Source organism: Centroberyx gerrardi, chromosome 5 (genome assembly GCF_048128805.1).
Source record: "Centroberyx gerrardi isolate f3 chromosome 5, fCenGer3.hap1.cur.20231027, whole genome shotgun sequence".
NCBI classification, from domain to species: domain Eukaryota; kingdom Metazoa; phylum Chordata; class Actinopteri; order Beryciformes; family Berycidae; genus Centroberyx; species Centroberyx gerrardi.
The window spans coordinates 21,234,105-21,253,416 of NC_136001.1; the positions used below are offsets into that span (position 1 = coordinate 21,234,105).

Below are 19,312 nucleotides of genomic sequence, written 5' to 3' on the forward strand. Positions count from 1 at the left end.
CATCTAATGTCCCCTCTCTCCCTCTTATGTTCACTAGCCTCACACACAGTCTTTCACTCCTGTCTATCTCCCTGCGCCCCCTTCTCTCCCCTGTCTTTCTTTCTTTCAATGCTTCTCACCCTTTCTCTGCTCCCCTTTTTCCCTGCATCATCCTTTTGGTAGGATGTGACAGGTTGGAACAATGTTACCCAGATTTTGGTCTATATGTCAAATGGCACGTTCCATATACCTGGAGATGCTAGGTTGTCTGGGATATATGAACGATGGGAAATGTCACCTCAGTAGCAGCTGCCTCTATGATAGAACCAAATATGTAACAGAAACAATAAACAGAATAAACAGAAATAAGGGAGGACTCATGACTTTCTAAGCAGCTTAGATGATCAGCAATAATTTGGTGATAATTGCATGCTTTTATAAAAAAAAGTGACAAACTCCTGAATTGTTGCCACTCTTTTATTTATCTTGGCCATGTGTTTGTGTTTTAGGATTAGGCTACACCTCCATAGGCCACCTCTCCAGTTCTCTCAGCCAATATTATCCAGCTCATTTTTGCTGTCACTGAGGACAGTGCTCCAGCGTATACGGTCTGTGTCAAAAGGATGTATTTTTGTGAAAGAACCTGTGACTGGCTTTCAGTCCCCTTTTAATCTGTTTGATCTAAATGTTCTCTCTCTCTACAGGCCATGAATAAACCAACCTGACAGCCACAAGGCCATCTCAGGCTACAATGTGGGTATACTAATGGTGCCTGGCACACAAAAGGCACCTCTTTAATGGAAGGTAAAGAATAACTAGATAGATTAAAAGGCTCCTTACCACTCAGAAGAAGACACGAGGTGTTGTTGAATGGTCAAGAGAGCATTAACACCACAGTAAAATAAGCTGTCAAGTGTACTGTTTTGCTGCTGTTACAGAGATTAAGTATACATACTGAAAAAGCAGAGCAGCATAATGCTTCCAAATAATTCAGAGGAGGTGTTGCCAAAATATGTCAAGCAACCATGACATTATTTGGCCTAATAAGACATTGGATAGGACAGAAAATTCATGCACAAGCCATTTCCAGTGCATTTCGGGAGTTTATATACCCATCCCAAAAAGCCTACAGAAATCAGTAACTGACTATTGTAGACCTTGAGGTTAAAGAGGACACCAAAATATTGATTTGAAATGGTTTACATGTAGGTATAAGACATTTAGGGGCCCTGAGAAAGCAAGATTGTGAGATATAGGCAGGTGGTTTGGTAAAATTAGAATTCCCATTAATGCTTGGTATGAATATTTAGTTAATTGACATTTTTGGTTTTGACCACGGATGGTTACACATCTTGTTATGACCAGAGCCATTGAGAGAAATGTATCTCAATGGCTCTGGTTATGACCAGGTTATGATTAAAGAGATTTCGACATGATCGGAAAACTACAATACCCAGAAGTCCTTGTATTTCCGGGAAATGCGGATGTGCCGTCGGATTGGTTAATAAACGCCTTTCAAAAACGGTGCGCGGGGCCCTTTTACTGACACTGTTCTATGTTAAATCGTTTAGACCATTTTACCTGCAGCCGTTTAGCCACTTAGTTATCTGAAAATGTCCGTTAACATGTACAACGAACCAGCCATCGGTCGCTCTGCGCTGTAAACACGAGTGTCACCACAAAAGTCTCCAACTTAAAGGGTAAGAAAGTCCTCGTTAGCAAACGCTAGCTAAACTATGTCATGTTGTCAAGCAGGCAAGGCAACTCAGGTTGACGCCGTCGCTAGCTAAACTAACTGGGTTTTATCGAGGTTTATGTTAACGTATTTAATTTTCATGTATTTTACAGCTGTCAAAATGAAGTGTTTGAAGGTCGACGAGTACGTCAAGCGGACAGCTTCTCTGAAAGATACGGGTCTTTTACTTGAAGAACTAGAGGTTAGTATGATGTTAGTATATCTTTCAGAGTTCCCACGGTCCTGGAAATCGTGGGAAAGTTATGGAATTTGAAAGTTTGTTTTCAACTTCTGAAAATGTTTTTTAAACTTTTGCGAAAGTCTTTATCATTTATTATTGTTTCTAACTGCCTCAGTACCATTCCATTTCCTGTTGAATAGCAGACATGTTTTTGTATTTAAATTACAAAGCACATCATATTTTATATATTATAACATTTCTCAACCTGAAAGGGGAATCTAAACTAGTTTGGCTTACATATTGCAGAATTATGTGAAGAGTCGACCCGGGGTTCACGGTCGCACATTGTGTGACAGAGTCATCAGAGCCTGTAACCATCAACTTGGAGTTGGACCCCCTGACCTTGACCACATCAGTCAGTTGATAAAGCTGGTGGAGGTTGCCCTTCATGGCTATGACCTTTCTGGAGGGCATGTTGCTCAAACCAGTCCTCTGTACATGGAAAAAATCATTTTCCATATTGTCAAAAAACTAAGCTCCCTGGGAGTTCACAGTCCGTGTAGCCATTTAGCCGAGTTGCTTTACAGCAGGCTTACTCCAACACAACAGGTATGTATCGGATGTATAGAAGAGTTCATATATCCCACATTCACACTGCCTGATCACTTCTTTGGTGTCTGCATTAACAAGGTTGCCTGTCTTATATGGTCCACAGGCTGAAGACTACTGTGTTCTTGTGCGGAGCTGCTTTTCAGTTCTCTGGAATGGACTATCTGCTGCCAAAGATGCAACAACCCTGAATCCCAGGGACAAACTCCACTGCCAGATGCAAGCTCTGAGCTTCCTCCTGTTGTTGGACAGGGAGACAGTGCCTCCCTCCTACTCCAAAGCTCCCATGTACACAGAAGATGCCTTAGCGGAGTTTGAGAATAGCTGTGGGACAGTGACCAAGGAGGATGCTTCCTTTCTTCTGCAGAAAACGCAGACTCTCTTCTACACCTGTTGGACTGGTGCTCGAGGCAGCAAGGGGGACGGAGACAGGCAGTCTGATGAGCAACCCAGTTTAGCCGCACTTTCTGAAGTGGTGCTGATTATAGCTAAGCTGCTTTGTAAGGCAGGCTACTGGGACCTGGCTTCCTCTTTACTGGATGAAATTGAGAGCAAGGTCAGGCACTGTGGTGACTGTCACGGTACAGCTCTGGTGCTTGGCAAAGGGGCGGTAAAGATTCACTCTTCCATGAGGTCTGGAGAGGAGAGTAGCCAGGCTTTTACGGAGTGTGCCCGGGCCTTGAGGTCTCTCCCAGCCGCCGCCCCAGGGGACCAAGAAGCCCATGCAATTCTGGAAGGGTGCAGTCTGGTGGTGTGGGCTGTCGAAAGTGGACACAGCAAGGGACTAAGTGGACCTGTGCTCCTGGCCTGGTTTTCTTTTCTTGAGGAGCACCAAGAACAAATATTAAAAATACTGCAGAAGGTTAGTCCGGTCATTCCCAGGAAAAGAAAGGATGGGTCTCGTTGCTGTGTAGAAAAGGAGAGTGGGTGGGGGAATTGTTTTGTAAAATTAGGTTACAGGCAAATTTTTCTCAAAGATCACTAAAAAGGCATTGAGAAGCTAAAAAAAAAAAACTTCCTCAAGAGAATTCACCTAGAGTACAACTTATGACCTCTCTTAATACCTATATAGATCTGTTTCCATAAATTGTTTTTAAAAATCTTAAGCATCATGATGAGTGTGTGTGTGTGTGTGTGTGTGTGTGTTATGACATCTTAACTAATGTGTGGTTTATTAATATGTAACAGAATTCGGCATGCCAGACTGAGAGCAGCAGACTCCAACAGTCCCTGTGCTTCAGCATTTACCAAGGCTTCGTATTTGCTTACGAGAGCATGCTGGCCTCACAGGTAAGGATAACTCTGTAACCTCCACAGAATTATTTAAGGCCTGTTAGATATTTAATAATTAGTTGGATGTGATGGTCCCAAAGTTACAAAATGTTGCCACAGTTCTAGAAATTTACTTAGACACCTGTATTTAGGATGTATTACTGAAAGTACTGATTGTGGTTTGCCTTTCTTAGCTGGAGAACAGTGATACACTGGACAGAGTGCTGCTGTACTGCCAGGCCACAGCTGGGCGGATGATGACTGAACTACGCAAGCTGTCTAGTGACAGCATTCTCATCAAAGCAGGTGATTACATTTTAACTTTCTCTGTTGTATGGCTGTTCAGCTTTAATATTTGTTCATTTATATTTGTTTAACTACATATTTGGCCACTTTTTGCTTCTGAAATGCTACCTTGGATTATGGGCAAAACTTGCATGTGCATTTGATTTGTATTCTGAAACAAATATGACGGTAGCAGCCTTGTTTTGAAAACAATGCTTTTTTTCCATGGCTGTGTTTTTCTGATCACCATTTGCCCTGTAGTGATTGCTGTGAGCAACTTGGTGTGTGGATTGTACAACCGGCGACTCTATGACCAGGCCTTCACTTTAGTTGAAATCCTCTGCCAGGAGCTATGCAGGAATTGCCCTAGCTCTCTCTCTGTTGATAGGGTAAGCTTTTTTTTGTTCCATTCCGCATCACATTGTTTCAGTCTTTATAAATACACAATATACCGTGCATTTATGTATTTGCTGTACTAGGATAAAAGGTGGAGGCGGGGAGGAAGGGGAGCCAATTCATCAAAGATTATTATTAGATTTAGATTAATATTGAATCAAGAAGCATAAGTGGTACCATTGGAAAGATGAATCTCGTTTGCATTTTCTTATTTCTTTCAACAATGTTATTTTACTTTTAAGATAAGATGAAACCTAAATTGGGTCATTGCAGCAGTAAAGAATAGGACAGAGATTTGTTGTTATGTTTCTTGCTTTTGTAAGACACATGTTAATTTATCTTGTGTTATTATTACGGCCTTTTAACCATTTGTAAATTGTAATGATATCTGTATTATCATCGTCTAGTTGAGCCGACCATTCATGCTGGCGGTGCAAAGTTCACGGCGGGGTGGACAGCTGGAGCGAGCCTTGGACTGGGTCATCCTATGGCTGAAGGCCCTGGGGGAGAAAATCACAAGTCACATGACTGAGCCCGTCTCCTTGTGGGTGAAAACGAAAGCTGATGCAGCCCGCAGCGGTGAGGAGGACATCCGGCTCAGGTACAGACGCAACACTCTTGATCACACTGGAGAATCGTTTACATTAAATGAATGTAAACGAAACTGATCTATCAACTCTTTGCCCTGTCCTGTCATGGTCCCGGAATAGGACATTGCGTGATGGTTTTGGTCCTGACGTTCCTGATGAGGGAGTAATGCTTTGCCTTTTGGAAGAAGAGCTGCGGGCCTACAAGGAGGTGGCAGGGGACACTGCCCAGGAGCGTTACAACACTCTCTGCGATCTGCTGGACATCTGCCATGAGGAGAGCACCCACACACATCTGCGTGCTGTCTACCTGTGTGAAATGGCCCAAGTTGTGTGTTTCCAGGATTTCAGTGAACAGACTGACTGGTAGGAGCTTTTTCTTGGATCGCTATACATGTCATCTCCAATGTACAATGTTCTTTGATAGACAAACTTAATTGAGCCAACATGGCTAACAGCCCATTGTCTCTGTATTCATTATTTGCATTCGTAACTACACAGCATGGCAGTGGATTTTACCCATGAAGCTTTGCGGCTACTGGAAGAAGAGCCAGAGACTGCAGAGAATGCTGATAGACTGAAGGATGACAAGGCCCACGCTTTACTTTGGCTGTATATCTGCACTCTCGAGAAAAACCTTCAGGAGGTGGGTACTGTTGAGTCTGTCAGGGTATCATATTCTAGGAGTTAGGATTATGAATTGAAAATCAATTTAATTTTCATTTATCATCATTTCATGAAATGAAAATGATGATAAATGAGTGGGATTGGAATTGATAACAGTATGCCAGTATTCACAGGCAGTATGCTCTGCAACCCTCAACTCCTCTCTCATTTAGTTACTGTTTCATGGAAAAATATCATAAAGCTGAAGAAAACCCACTCTTTGAAAGAACAAAAACAGTTTTAGACCTGCAATCTAATTGTGATCTATAATATACTGATTGTAAAGGTAATAGAAATACAGGTATATTTCTACCAAGTCATCTCTTCCATAGAATTACTGTAAGAATTGGTAGAAACTATTGATAACTGATAACAACCCTTAACTAGAATTACCAAAATCTTGGCTTCAGTCAGGACCAGGTGCCTTTTGATCAATTCACTGATGTTTGGTTCTCCTTCGCCAGGCCATTGATACGGAGAAAAAACTGCAGGACTTGCGTGAGCAGACACGGTCTGTGGCCAATCCCATAGGGACCAACGATTTTGACTACGAAGACAAGCAGAAGACGCAGGACAGCGTTCAGGTCTATGAAGGCCTGCGTTTCAACCTGGCAGCAGAGACCAGTAGGAAGCACTTTTTCATATGATGAATCATCCAACTGTAGATAGTCGTATCATATAATGCCTATAACTGAAATCACAATGTATTTTTCTGCTCCACAATGCATGTTCACCATATGTTGTAAATGCCTCAGGCTTTCAATCTTTTTTTCTACTAAATTGGGTCAGTCTAACCTAACATAGATGACAGTTTGTCAGTTATTGTCTGTGTTTCATACCAAAAAGCCTTAGAATCTATTTATTCTACCTGAATTGGGATGTGTGAGATGGACATTGTGTTTTTTTTTGTCTCCTCAGAGTTATGTGAGCCTCTGGAAAAAGCCCTGGATGAGTGGTCCTCTCTTCTGCAGAGTCAAGTCCTGCCATCTGCCAGGAACCCCAAACAGACCTGTAGCTCCATTGCTCTGAGCGCTGCCCTCTTCAAACTCATGGGAAAGGTAACAACACAGACACTGGTCAGAATCATTCTGGAGGGACTTCTAGCTCCTAACCTAATCAATAGCCATCTCACATTAATCAGGAGGTATAATATACATAAGTTAGTAGGTATTAAGTAACCTGGAGGAATACTACATAGGTATGTAGGAAGTTTTTTAAGGGTGTATCCTGAGGTCAGATTGGTACACCTAGCATTCAGACCACTGGTGTATCTGTGTATCTTATCAAATCTCCTTTTTCTCTCCTATGTAGCCTCTAAAGGCTTTGGAAGCTTACCAACTTTCTTTGGGCCTTTCACGTCAACTTGCTGATGCTCAAGGATGTGCCAGCTCCCTCTGCCAATCAGCCAGGCTCCTTCTGGATCTGGGTGCCCCTGAGCTGGCTCGGGTAATGCATTTCTGTAATGACTATTCTCAATGGAAATACTGTATCTCAGTATATGATGTGATTGGTAGAAGTTTATTGTCACAATTGAGATAAATGAGAATTGATTTTTCAAGTCCTACTAACTCTTGTTTCAGGCTCAGTTGGAGCAAGCAGAACAGTTTCTTACCTCAGACACCGCTTCTGAGGGGCCTTCTTCCCTCTCTATGCTTGCCGTTCTGCTGAGAGCCGAGTACTGCTACAGCACAGGACAGGTAGGTAACATGTGTGTGCTAGGGTTGGCCGATATCAGTTTTTCTCTTTGCCGGAATATGTGATTTTATAGCAGTATATAACGAAGAAAATAATGTCCCAGTGATGTGAGGTGGTCGTAACACCATTGTTTTATCATTGTAGTTTGATGAAATTCCTGCTACATTGTCTCCTGACAGTAGGTGGCACACCTGGCTGTGGGGTAGGGGCAGAAACATGCAGGCATCCTGCTGCTGATGCATGTTTTTTTCATACCGGACTGCCACATATCTTGAGTTGTGAATTCCAAGCAAATTACTAATCATCCGATAACAGGCTTGATGAATAAATGTTCTATTTTGTCACCATTGACTTTTGGTTTCAAAGAATTTCAAAGAGTTTGCAGATGATGGTGATTACTAATCACCCCCCTGTTTTGTTTTTTTACCTGGCGATATCTCAGGTGGTGCGTGGGGTGCCTTATCTGTGTGAGGTGCTTAAAGAAGTGAATGAGCAGAGACAATCCAAGAGCTGGTACCTGCTGCGTGCTCGGGCGCTTCAGACCTGCAGTTCTTACCTGAGTCTGGATACCGCTGCACTGCCACAAGCCCAGCGCCAGCGTATCACCCTGCATGGTTAGCAGAAGCATTTGCTACACTTTCTTGAACTGGAAAGTTATCATTTGTTCTCCTTCCAAATACCATGTTATGTTTTTGTGTTTGTATGTGAAAATTTATATCTTAGGATTGTGGCTATAACTAACTGGACCTATGTATTTTGATGTGTTGACTATTTGTGTATGTTCCAGGTTTAAATAGCCCAGACACAGCCCTGTATGAGAGTCTCAAGCTTCTCTGCAGCCTGCTGGTCACTTTAGTGGGGAAGGGCCTGTACGGGACTTACAGCAGCAGCTCAGACATGCGCTTCATCGATCAAGGTACGCCTGTCTCACGCATCATGGTTTGACAGTGTAATTCATGGAAAACTACCATTCGATTTTTGCCATTTGTTTTGCCGCTGTCTGCCATAATGACACTCTCCATCTATCCCTTGGTCTGAGAGCAGGAGATAACCTGGTGCTGAAGTGGCAGCTGCTCTCAGAGCTGTTAAGCTGCTCGCTGAAGATGGTGGCAGTGAGGAGCAGCTGTGGGGCCATCCATGATGCCAGGCTCCAATGCCTAGAAGCCCTTAAACTGGCCATCAAGCTGCAGGCACTCAGCCAGTATGTACATGATAGTCTGTTTAAAGTTTGCAGTAAAGCGGGGTCCAACAGATATACTGGTGCACTGACATTATCAGCTCATACTGGCCTTTCACAGATGGTTATTTGTCTCTGCTGCATAGGTGTACCATGCTGTAATAATACTGGCACACAACTGATTTTTTTCCATTATATTTTGTGCACTGTTCGGCTTGATACAGTACCTAAACATATTTGTTACTGGGCCAGTACATGTACATGTGCACATTTATCTCCTACATAAACAGGCCCACACTGACTCAGTATTCAAATAGTAAACCAAAGAATATACTCCATAAACCAGAGTGATACTGTACCATACCCACCCTAGCACACAGCACAATACTTTCAGCATACTGTACTGTCAGAGCTACTGTGGTCTCACTGTTTCAAACTCCTCTTAATGTTATGATGGATTTCAGTCTCTTCTCCTTTTGCGTGTCATTGTTTAGATGTGCTGAGCTGCTGGTGGTAAAGGCTGAGCTGGAGCTGATGCAGGGGGAGAGAGAGGAAAGTGGATTTGATCTGGACAAAGTCAGGAACCTTCTGGAACTTTGTACAGGTCAGACAAACACACAGCACAGCCAGTTCAAATATTGCCTCTAGGAGTGCCACTTCACTTGAGCTACAAAATGGACATCTTTTGTTTTTCCTCTAGATTTTTCTAATCAGGAACAGAAGACAGAAGTGAAAATCAAACCAAGGAAAGGACGTCCGGTGCCAAGGTCACAATCTCCTCTCCCCACCCTGGAGGATGACTGTAAAGACTTTCTGAGCACAAGGTGGTTCCCCAAAGAACCTGTGGAGAGGGATCAGGTCAGCTCCCCGCCTCTGAAAGCCCAGCCCCGCCGCTGGCTCTCCTCCCTGGCTCATGAACCTGACTGCCAGTGCTCCTGCTGCTCTGAGCCCTGTCTGGGCCGCGCCACAGCCCGCTGGGCTGCTGCACAGGCTGATCTGGCTCTCCAGCTGGGTCCCACTGAAGCCAGAGTCAGCTGGAAGCTTCACCGGGCCACGTTAACCCGCTGTAAGAGTGTCACTGCCAAACTTGGGGTGAAGCTGGCTAAACTCTTCCCTCTCTGTGGCCCTGCCAAGGGCTCCTCTAAGCCTTCCCTGATGCAGGATGTGGTAGGTCGTGTGTACCTGCGCATGGCCCTGTCTGGGCTGGAACCGAGGCTTGACAAGGTCCACGGTATATGGAATGTCCTGGAGGCTGGCTTGGCGTTTGTGGATTCCAAGCCCTCTCCAGAGCTGAGACCGCTGAGAGCAGGTCTAATGGCAACCAAAGCCATAGCCTCGCTGCTTACCTTAGCTGCCCAGAAGGACTGCACTCCAGAAGAGCTCTTCTCCAATGCTTGGACCTGGAACCCACCGAAAGGGGCCGTGGAGCTTGAATCTAAACACAAAACAATGCCGCCCCCATCCTCACTAAAGAAGACTAAAGACTCAGTCATTATTGTCAAAGACCTTGATATTCCTGACAAGACAAAAGATGCAAAGAAGGTCAAGGTTGTTAAACCCAAGATTAAAGTGACAAGTTCCTCATCCAAAGGAAAGAGTCTGGCCCCCATGACACCAGTGGTGGTAAAGTCGTCCAAGTTTAAGCCTTCTGTTAGGGAGCTTGGCTCTTTTGACTTTGACACAGAGGTACCTACTTTGGCCTGTACTCCTGTCCAGAAGGTCAGAGCCCCTCCCTCGGCACAGAAAGGGGCAGCGAAAGCCGCCCCTAGACTGCAGTTCCATGTGTATGAAGAGTTGTCTCCAGTTCAAGACAAGACCCAACCTGTACCTGCTGCCCCCAGACGCACAAAGAAATCACGTTTCAAGGTATTTATGGGAATCTATTCCAATAAAAATAGATCTGTATTTTTATTTTGTTTAATTTATGCATGCAACAAAATAAATCTTCATTTTATCTCTTGATGCAGGTGGAGTTTAGTGATGAGAGTGACTCAGAGGCTAATCCCCAGGCAGAGCTCAAAGAGAAAACGGATGTCTCTAAAAAGCGTACCACAACCACCAGGGCTGCCCACAACCGTAAAACAGCCCCAGAACCAGCTGCGGAGAGAGTCCCTCCCAAGAGGCAGGCTAGGGTTAAGAAGAGCACTGCACTCTCTCTGTCCACGTCTTCTGAGGATGAGGGAACAGTGGTGCATCCCGCTTCAGTAAGAAGAGGCAGAAGCAGAAGGCAGCTGCCTGGGACAGAGGCAGCAACGGGGGAGGAGCCCGAGAAAATGAGGACCATCGAAGAGGAGATCGACGGAGTCATGGACATTAGCATTGAGCAGCTTAGGGCGTCAGACACTGAGACTGAAGACAATGCTGCTTCAAGTAAGGATATTGGTGCATTTGTCTCGTTTACACAGTGGAACTTTCCATTAATGATTCATCAATTAATTTAACTTAATTATAATTAATTGGCATTAGGACACAATTATTAACATGTATGAAACATTTAAATTAGAATGTCTGCTGTAGTTGAGTCAAGATGTTGATAAAGATGTGCAAAGGGCAGTAACATGTTGTTCCCATAGGGTTGTTCCCCAAATCATCAAGGCTAATCATGGCAATTGATAATCGTGATCACTAATAAGGATTATCAATTTAGCTATAATCATATAGCCCTAATTAGCATTAACTTGTATTTTTTTGTAACACTGTTGATGTAAATCTGACCCTACTTACCTTGAACTCTTGATTGTCCAGACATAGATTTTGAGGTTTTGCGGAGGGACCTGTGTGGAAATTTGGAGAGAGACGATCTGTCTGAGTTGAGGAGCAGAGGTCAGCCGAGGGGAGGCCTGCAAACCCACCTCTCTCATTCAGACACCAGGCCAGGTGAGTCGCAATTACCCTGCAATGATGCTGTATCTTTACAGTATAATATATATACTGTGTATATATATATATATATACATATATGCAAAACATTCTTTGTTTTGGACTCTTTTTATTTTTTTGTCCTATTATTTGTCCTCTCATGCTTTCTTAAATAGATACCTTAGGCTTGTAGGGTTAAAATACAGGTTCAACTTTATTCTTTATCAAGGAAGTTTGCAGCTCATCACCTGTTCCTAATCATTTCCTTTGTCATTTCTTTTTTCAGGCAGTCTCTCTGTGGAAGCGGTTCAGTCGCTGCTGCGCTCCGCCTGGTCAGCCCTTCAGCACTTCCCCCCTCCCACCCTCTATCCCAGCCTCTGTGCTCTTTTAGCCTTGACCTTGGGACAACAGGACCCCGTAACTACAGCAATGCTGCATACCCAGTCACTGGGTGTCACTAGCCGCCATCGCATGATCAGGCATCTAGCCAGTTTCCTAAAGTAAGCATTTGTACTAGAGGGTCACTAAAATGAGTAGTGAGTACTTTATTAAGTAGATTGGCTGATTCGAGTACTACATTCATACAGGCTATTACAATTACAAGAACAAGTGTATCAACTGCATTTATTTATTAATTTGATCAAATTATGCTCTGGAACAGCTTAATTTGCTGATCCAAGTACGAGTATTTGGGAGCTGGATCGGCACTGATCTGAAGTACTTGTTTTCTGCTATATTCTACATGATACCTCTAGGCCTAAGTTTTTGATGTATACAACAGTATCACTAATTGTGTTTTTGAGTTAGTTGATCCCATTGCTTTGATGTGTCGTTCCAACAGAAAGCTGAGAAAGACCTCCAGTGAGCTAGCAGACAGGATGGATGCTCTGAGTCTAGATGAGCTCAGTCCAGCTCAGTCTGGGACGCCTCCTGAACACAGACTGTCTCAGCTGGAGAACATATTTTCCTTCCCTACTGCCGATTCCTCTACTTTCCCCCAGCAACACTGCCAAGAGTTTATCCAACAAATTCAACACCTTCCTTCAGGTAAAATATTAAATATTGTTTGATTTTTGAGTAGATTTTGATTAATGTTAGATTTGAGATTTCCAGTGGTCATTTGTCAACATTCCATAATGCCATTCCACCTTCTAAATGTCAGCTATCTATCATGCATTCTCAGTGACGCCTTATTTAGTGAGTGTGCACTGTGTTTTGTCTCATCCATAGCTTGGTAAGTCAATGCTTGATGCTTATGTGCTTAAACAGCTCCTCAGATGAAAGCAAAGGCAGACCCCTATTTGCATTATGGTTATGTTTGAGTAATATGTCCTTTCTCTCTTTTTTTTGTATCCCTCTTTTTCATCTACAGGGGTGACAGTGTGTGTGCTATCTGTGCTTGGAGTGAAACCTGGGGAGATGGGAGACACCATCATACTGTCCCGTCTTGAGAGGGGATCTGCCCCTGTGACTGTGCACTTCCCCACCTCCCAACAGCAGGTGAAATATGATTTATCAAATGACCAGTTTGCCAAAAAAGATGGATAGGTGTTGTTTTCCCAGCAAAATATAATAGTATAATTATGTAAACTAGGGTGTTTTTTTAAGAAACAATGATGGCTTGAAAATCTTGCCATGCTCTCACCTCTTCCATCTCTAACCAGCTGCAACAAGTAGCCTAGCTGAAAGAGAAAAACTACTACTACTGTGGTTTAATTTATTTCAAATAAAAGGTAATCTTAAATATGATTGAAAACTGTCTTGTTCATAATTTGAATATCCAATCAAAAAGATAAACACAGGCAGCTGCTGTATTTCCCCCACTGAGAAGGCATGTGTCGCCCTATAAATTCAACATGACAAAACAAGCATAGTAAAATATATTGCATGGGGGAAATATATTTAAGCCATTAAAATAAAAAATCTGACTGTCAGTGGTTTCCCAGTCCACATGGAATTTAAAAAAATATCCTAAACGTGTTAAGATTTACTTGTTTGCTGTGATTTCACAACAAAGAACATTCAAGCGTTGACGTCCCTTCTCTGTCTCTCTCCGTGTCATGAAGCGCCCCATTAGCTGTCTGGTGCAGGAGATGGACAGTATCCAGGTGGAACAGAAGGTGGTGAGCTGTGTCTCTGACAAAGCCAAGTGGTGGGAGGGCCGCAGGGCGCTTGACACTCGTGTTGAGGTAAGTGGGGAGGAACAACGGCACTACTGGAACAGAAAGACAGACTTGCGGATGTGAAATGCATTGTGTGAGTTTAGGCTAGACAAGTCAAGTTTATTTGTATAGATCTTAATCATAGTTGGTATCCAAGGGCTTCACAACAGCCACATTATGAAACGATAAATGTAAAATTGTTAATGAAAATGACTTCTCCCAACCTTAGACCCAATGAGAACTAGGAAATACTACCACTGAACCTTGGTGCTTATTGTCTTCACCCTTTGAAAACCCTGCCATCTTTCTTCTCAGACACTGTTGGAGGAGATGGAGGGATTGCTGGGATGCTGGCGGAGCTTTCTTCTACCTCTGACATCTGATCCTGAGCTCTCCAATCAGGCCAAGCACCTGTGCAAAGCATTGTCTGCCAGGGGTGTGACAGCCAGTGAGGAGATGTTGAAGGTGTGTGTTACACTTTTGCTTGCTCCACAGAGCCTTGAGTGTCAACATCTGGGTCTCCATTCTGTCTTGCTCTGGTCTGGAGAAGTTTGAAAATAAATAGCAAGGTGGCAACCGCTAACAATTCTGACCTGTGTTCCAGGCTGTGCTGTCCGCATCTCCTTTGCTCTCCCAAGGAGAACTTAAAAGATTTGCTCTGGGAGTTTTTCCAGAGTGGGGCGTGGAGTGTGATCACTTGCTACAGACAGCTGTGTCTCGACTGGCAGGCAGAGTTGAACCCCACGGTCATGTGGTTCTCATCCTGGACAAGGTTGGCTTCTTCATCTCTGTCAAACACTTAATTCTTGGAAGGCCTGATGATTTGTACATAGCGGGCATATTGAGAGTTGCAAAGCGGAAACACAATATGACCTATGTGAAGTGGGATAATCTCTGATGCTGAGGTGTAAATGTATTGGCTTCTGTCTTGTTCCTCATGCAGTACCTTCAGAAGCTGCCATGGGAGAGCATCTCCTGCTTAAGGCCTTGCTCTGTTACCCGCATGCCGTCCCTCCACTCACTACTTGGACTTTGCATTCAGAAAGAGGTGAGATTAACTCCCATACTTGCCCCAATATGCCAAGTGGTACAGATGTAATTTTTTTTCATGACTGATATGTTGAATGGTGGTTATAGATGTCATTATTGAACTCTCTCCCTTCAGACTGACCCTCAGTCCGTTCTGAAGCAAGGTGTGGATACTAAGCAGGTGTTCTATGTACTTGACCCTGATGCTAATCTGGGAAACTCACAGGAGCGATTCAAGGAATGGTTTAGCAGGTGAGACCAGCACTCATATGGCAGTTGAACAAGAAGCATTTTGATTTGACTGTATGCTGTAGGGTTTTTGGATTTCTCTCATTGGTCTTTCTCTTTCTCATTCACCTGTAATTTTGCTCCTTTGAAGTAAGCGGGATTGGGAGGGCGTGTGTGGAGTTGCTCCTGACTCCGCTCAACTGGAGGAAGCTGTCGCTGCCAAAGATCTCTACATGTGAGTTTGAGATGGACTTAAGTATCCTGAGAGGGAGAGGAGAGAGAGTAGATGTTTACTGACTTAAAAATCAACTATGTTAAATTGATTCCAGGAGCTGCATAGACAATACAGTACATTAGACTATTATGAAGTACTGAAGTGTACAGTAGAACTTTGTTTGTTTGAACTAACCCACCGAATAGAGGACATTCAAGTGAATGAGTGGTTTGAATGCTCAATTCTTCACAATCGTTTTTTTCCAAGACAATTTTAATGTATTTTTTGGAGAAGAACCCTGATTTAATAAATTGTAATAACTTACTTTATTTCCCCTCTGTGTAGTTACGTGGGTCACGGTGCAGGCGCACGGTTCCTGGATGGCCAGAGGGTCCTGAAACGGGAGATGAGAGCAGCCTCCCTGCTCTTTGGCTGCAGTAGTGCTGCTCTAGCGGTGCGTGGAGATCTGGAGGGAACAGGCATCATCCTCAACTACCTCATGGCAGGCTGGTAAGATGTCTATCTGTACACATTAACACACTTTCCATTGAATGTGGATTAGTAAATATCTAATATATAATAGTGGTTCAAGAATGATTTGAATAAGAGTTAAATCTAAGAATTTTGGCATTTTAGTTTTGTGAGAATTACCAGACAAATCAACACTCTTGAACAACCAGTTGGTAGACACACAAGATAGCTGCCACAGAGCTTTTGAACATTGCAACCAGTTTATTACCATGGAGAAATTCCTAATTTCACTGAACACTCCAGTGGTCATTTAGTTGATCCCCTGTGGGGTCTGCGTCATGACTATTTCCTCTTTACTCCGCAGCCCCTTTGTTTTGGGAAACCTGTGGGATGTGACGGATCGGGACATTGATCGCTTCACTAAAGCCCTGCTAGAATCCTGGTTGTCCGCTGGGCCTGGAGCTCCCCTCCTGGATCATATGGGCCCGTCCCGGCAGGCCACACACCTCAAACACCTCATAGGAGCTGCACCTGTGGTCTATGGCTTACCAATCCACCTGCAATAGGAGGCGTCCCAAGAACAGGATTTTAACAACCATAGCAGCATCCAAAATTATTGTTCCACCAGACGAGCTGGAGGACATGATTTTAAAGTTAAAGTTAAAATTTTATAATTTAAACTTTTGCAAGCTTTAAGTATTCACTCACTCATTGCTGTTGTTTCCATTCTGAGATCCAATCCAGGTCCACCAGCGTCTCTGTAATGTTGTATGTATTTTGTCTTGCTGAGTGATTTTAAGAAGGTTGTTGTTGGAGATGGTGTTTGGCTAGAAGATATGCATAATTTTTCATAGGCATGATGTATGGAAGGTAGATAATTTATGGGTGTCCTGTTCTGTTGTTTTCCAGCAGTATTACATTTTCTTAATTTAAACCAATGCCTCAATTTAAACCCAATGCTTTCAGTGTAAATGCTTTTTAATATATCTTGTGGATATGTCAATTGTTTCAATGAACATCTAGTCTGTCAAGAAACATTGATGAATTTTGAATAAATATTTTACTTACTTAAGATTAGTGCACACAACATTCAAGTGGTATTTAACATGTGTAGAACATTTTTAAGCAAGTGTAGAGTGAGCTCCGGAGCCGTTTGGTCAGCATGTTATTTTTCTTTGGCTTAATTTGTGCCCTTCTTTCCATAATCCTATTTCAGGGAGGTTCAAGTGTGTAGTCCAAAAATCTCACTAACTATTGTCTGAAACCTATAAACACTGACTGTATGGTGTGGGTGGGGGCGTTGATTAGAACCACACTGAATTGCCAACAACAATAAAAATGCCTTTTTAAAAATATTGGAAATGCATTAACAATAATTATTTAGATTATTTAATTATTTAAATGGACATTACCGTTCAAGTCAACATAACTAGCGGTCATGTAGTTGGTACACTTTTGACTGCTTTCGAGCTTTTATTAATGATGTCCTGTGCACGAGGCTGAGAAGGCTGATATGCTACAGCAATGTATACTTTCACCTAACATTACAAATATAAATTGTGAGCCTCATGTCCTGACCGCTACATATGAAAACTCCCAAGTTGAATGGATGGGACAGTCTAGGATCCCCTGTGAAGTTTCCTTTCCATCCGTTCAAATTTCCGTGGCTGAAGTCAGCTTTGCCAAAGCAAGGGACTGTTCTTCTACCTTGCCAGTATTTTGAACTGACTGCTCGGCAGTAGCAGATGCATTTTCTATGTTCTCCTCAAGGGGGCGACATATCCTGCCTTCTTGATGGAGGTCTATCTCTATCTGCATAACCTGGAAGTGCATTGAACAGTCATTTCGCATCACGCTTCCAACATGGCGGTCAATCTCACAGAGCTCTCTCTCCCCCAGCTAGAGGGGCTGAAAACCCAGCTTGATCAGGTAATTGAACTGTGTTCATAATATTTCTGGTGCGGTTGTGTATTCTCAACTGTTGCCTTTTTATGAGGGTGATAATCTGGATGAAAGAGGGAGGGTGGGCCGGTGTGTAGCTAGCATAACGCTAACGTCAGACAGTAACGTTACTTGCTAAACATCCAGTCACACCCGATGTGTGTGTCGGTCCAACATTTCCATATGTGGGAGTAACACTTGCCAGTAACGAATCACTTAGTTAAAAGCTTACGTTTGGGCACATTGTACTGTGTCACTGAATCTAAATTAGTGAGATTTGTAGTTTTGTAGAATTCAGACAATGGATGCGGTATTGATATGAATTCAAAGCAGTGGTTTTTGCTCACTCTAACCTTAGTTATGTTGTAAATGTTTTGCAGGAAATTGAGTTCTTGACGTCTTCAATAGGTCAGCTCAAAGTTGTCCAGACCAAGTATGTTGAAGCAAAAGATAGTTTGAACGTTTTGAACAAAAGTAATGAAGGTGAGTAACGTCAACTGACATCTTATGACTTACCGAGCCCCACCAGAGCCTTTGATAGACTGACCAGGCCGTGTTTAGGCACAGAATGATGCAGATTTAAGAAATATTCATCCATGCAATTGTCCAGGTGAATTAAGATTACACTATTCTACATGTGGGGAGGGTCACCATTGTTTTCACCTGCAGAAAGCTGTTTGAACATAATTAAAATGTGTAGGAAAGTCTGAGCATTTGAGATGGTGTATGTAAGATATCTTGTATACTTGTACAAATTGGCTTTCAAATTGTTAAAAGTTAACAAATTTTGCCCCATAACTGTGTCATTGCTGCCAAGTTGATGACTTATGTTTTACCTTTCTCTCCACCATCTTCATACAGGAAAAGAATTGCTTGTGCCTCTCACCAGCTCTGTATCCTTCTGTTACAATGGGAGCGCTTATAGGCTTGTTCAGACCATCTCTCATGTCTATTTTGTGTTTAAGCAATCATCAGGGCCTGCATAAACTGGCCACATTTTCAGACAAAGTTGAATAAATATCTACTGTTAATAGGATTCTTTCGAAGCATCGGCTAACTATATGACAGTGTAGATTTACACATTACTATATTTAGTATTTAAACATTACCAATTCAAACATGTCTAAGTAGAAGTCCACAAGCACAAGCTGACTCTTGTGTATAACCTTACCCAGAATCAGACTTTGCCAAATTTCTTGACTAAAATTTGCAGGAACTGTACTGTACCTCTCGTCTCAAATAATCATTAAGAATATCGGTGTGCCAAATACTTTTTGACAACTTTATCCCTTCATATTACACTGTAATACCCCTTTGATACACACAACCTGGGTATGTTATGGTGGGCTGATCCAGGTCCTGTGTGTGAATTGGCCCCTTATGTCATCAAACACAGGCATGTTTACATTGTGTGGCAAACATGGCAGATGGCATGTTGCTTAAGACATGAAGCAACACAGTGTAAGCACTGAACTTTCATACTAAGTGGAGCAGAGGTTGAGTCTTGACCATGGTTTTGTAGGGTCAATTTCCCCATTGGCCTATAAAATGTAAAAAAAAAAAAAATCTGCTCACTTGATATTTTTCTATTTTGTGTGCTGCTTTTAGAACATCCACTTATAATTTTTGTCTCTCCTGATATTTTAAGCCTTAAATTAGGTTATATGTATATATCTTTGTATATATGTGCTTGTCCTTAACATTACTTCTTCTCAGATGTATGTCCCTGGAACATTAAATGATGTGGAGCATGTTTTAGTGGATGTGGGAACAGGATACTACGTTGAAAAGGTACACACAAATTGTGCTAGTTGAATTCCCAATAA

General features: G+C 42.7%; 2 protein-coding genes across 2 annotated transcripts in view; both read left to right on the forward strand.

The window, feature by feature from the left end:
• The first annotated feature begins 1,615 nt into the window (after window positions 1–1,615).
• Window positions 1,616–16,228, forward strand: espl1 (extra spindle pole bodies like 1, separase). Its single transcript, XM_071919452.2, has 32 exons — window positions 1,616–1,679; window positions 1,828–1,916; window positions 2,202–2,504; window positions 2,611–3,366; window positions 3,693–3,794; window positions 3,971–4,082; window positions 4,323–4,450; window positions 4,865–5,058; window positions 5,168–5,410; window positions 5,546–5,690; window positions 6,175–6,334; window positions 6,629–6,768; window positions 7,022–7,156; window positions 7,291–7,407; window positions 7,848–8,019; window positions 8,193–8,321; window positions 8,450–8,606; window positions 9,077–9,186; window positions 9,283–10,448; window positions 10,550–10,964; window positions 11,328–11,459; window positions 11,728–11,941; window positions 12,283–12,488; window positions 12,814–12,941; window positions 13,508–13,630; window positions 13,919–14,068; window positions 14,208–14,375; window positions 14,547–14,651; window positions 14,769–14,884; window positions 15,012–15,095; window positions 15,420–15,584; window positions 15,910–16,228. Exons 2-32 carry the CDS (start codon window positions 1,836–1,838, stop codon window positions 16,109–16,111), a joined length of 6,558 nt encoding a protein of 2,185 aa, XP_071775553.2. The 5' UTR covers window positions 1,616–1,679; window positions 1,828–1,835; the 3' UTR covers window positions 16,112–16,228.
• A 1,161-nt stretch (window positions 16,229–17,389) lies between these two features.
• pfdn5 (prefoldin 5) overlaps window positions 17,390–19,312 on the forward strand; it is a 4,019-nt gene continuing 2,096 nt past the window's right edge. Inside the window, exons 1-4 of the mRNA XM_071919462.2 lie at window positions 17,390–17,474; window positions 17,867–17,969; window positions 18,348–18,379; window positions 19,203–19,277. Of these exons, the coding sequence (XP_071775563.1) occupies window positions 17,409–17,474; window positions 17,867–17,969; window positions 18,348–18,379; window positions 19,203–19,277 (276 nt within the window). The 5' untranslated portion in view covers window positions 17,390–17,408. The remainder of the gene's footprint in view (window positions 17,475–17,866; window positions 17,970–18,347; window positions 18,380–19,202; window positions 19,278–19,312) is intronic.

Coding starts and splice junctions, on each gene's coding strand:
- espl1 (XM_071919452.2), top strand. CDS start 1,836: ATGAAGTGTTTGAAGGTCGACGAGTACGTCAAGCGGACAGCTTCTCTG. Junction 8,020..8,192: donor CCAGCGTATCACCCTGCATG/GTTAGCAGAAGC, acceptor TGTATGTTCCAG/GTTTAAATAGCCCAGACACA. Junction 14,652..14,768: donor GACTTTGCATTCAGAAAGAG/GTGAGATTAACT, acceptor CTCTCCCTTCAG/ACTGACCCTCAGTCCGTTCT.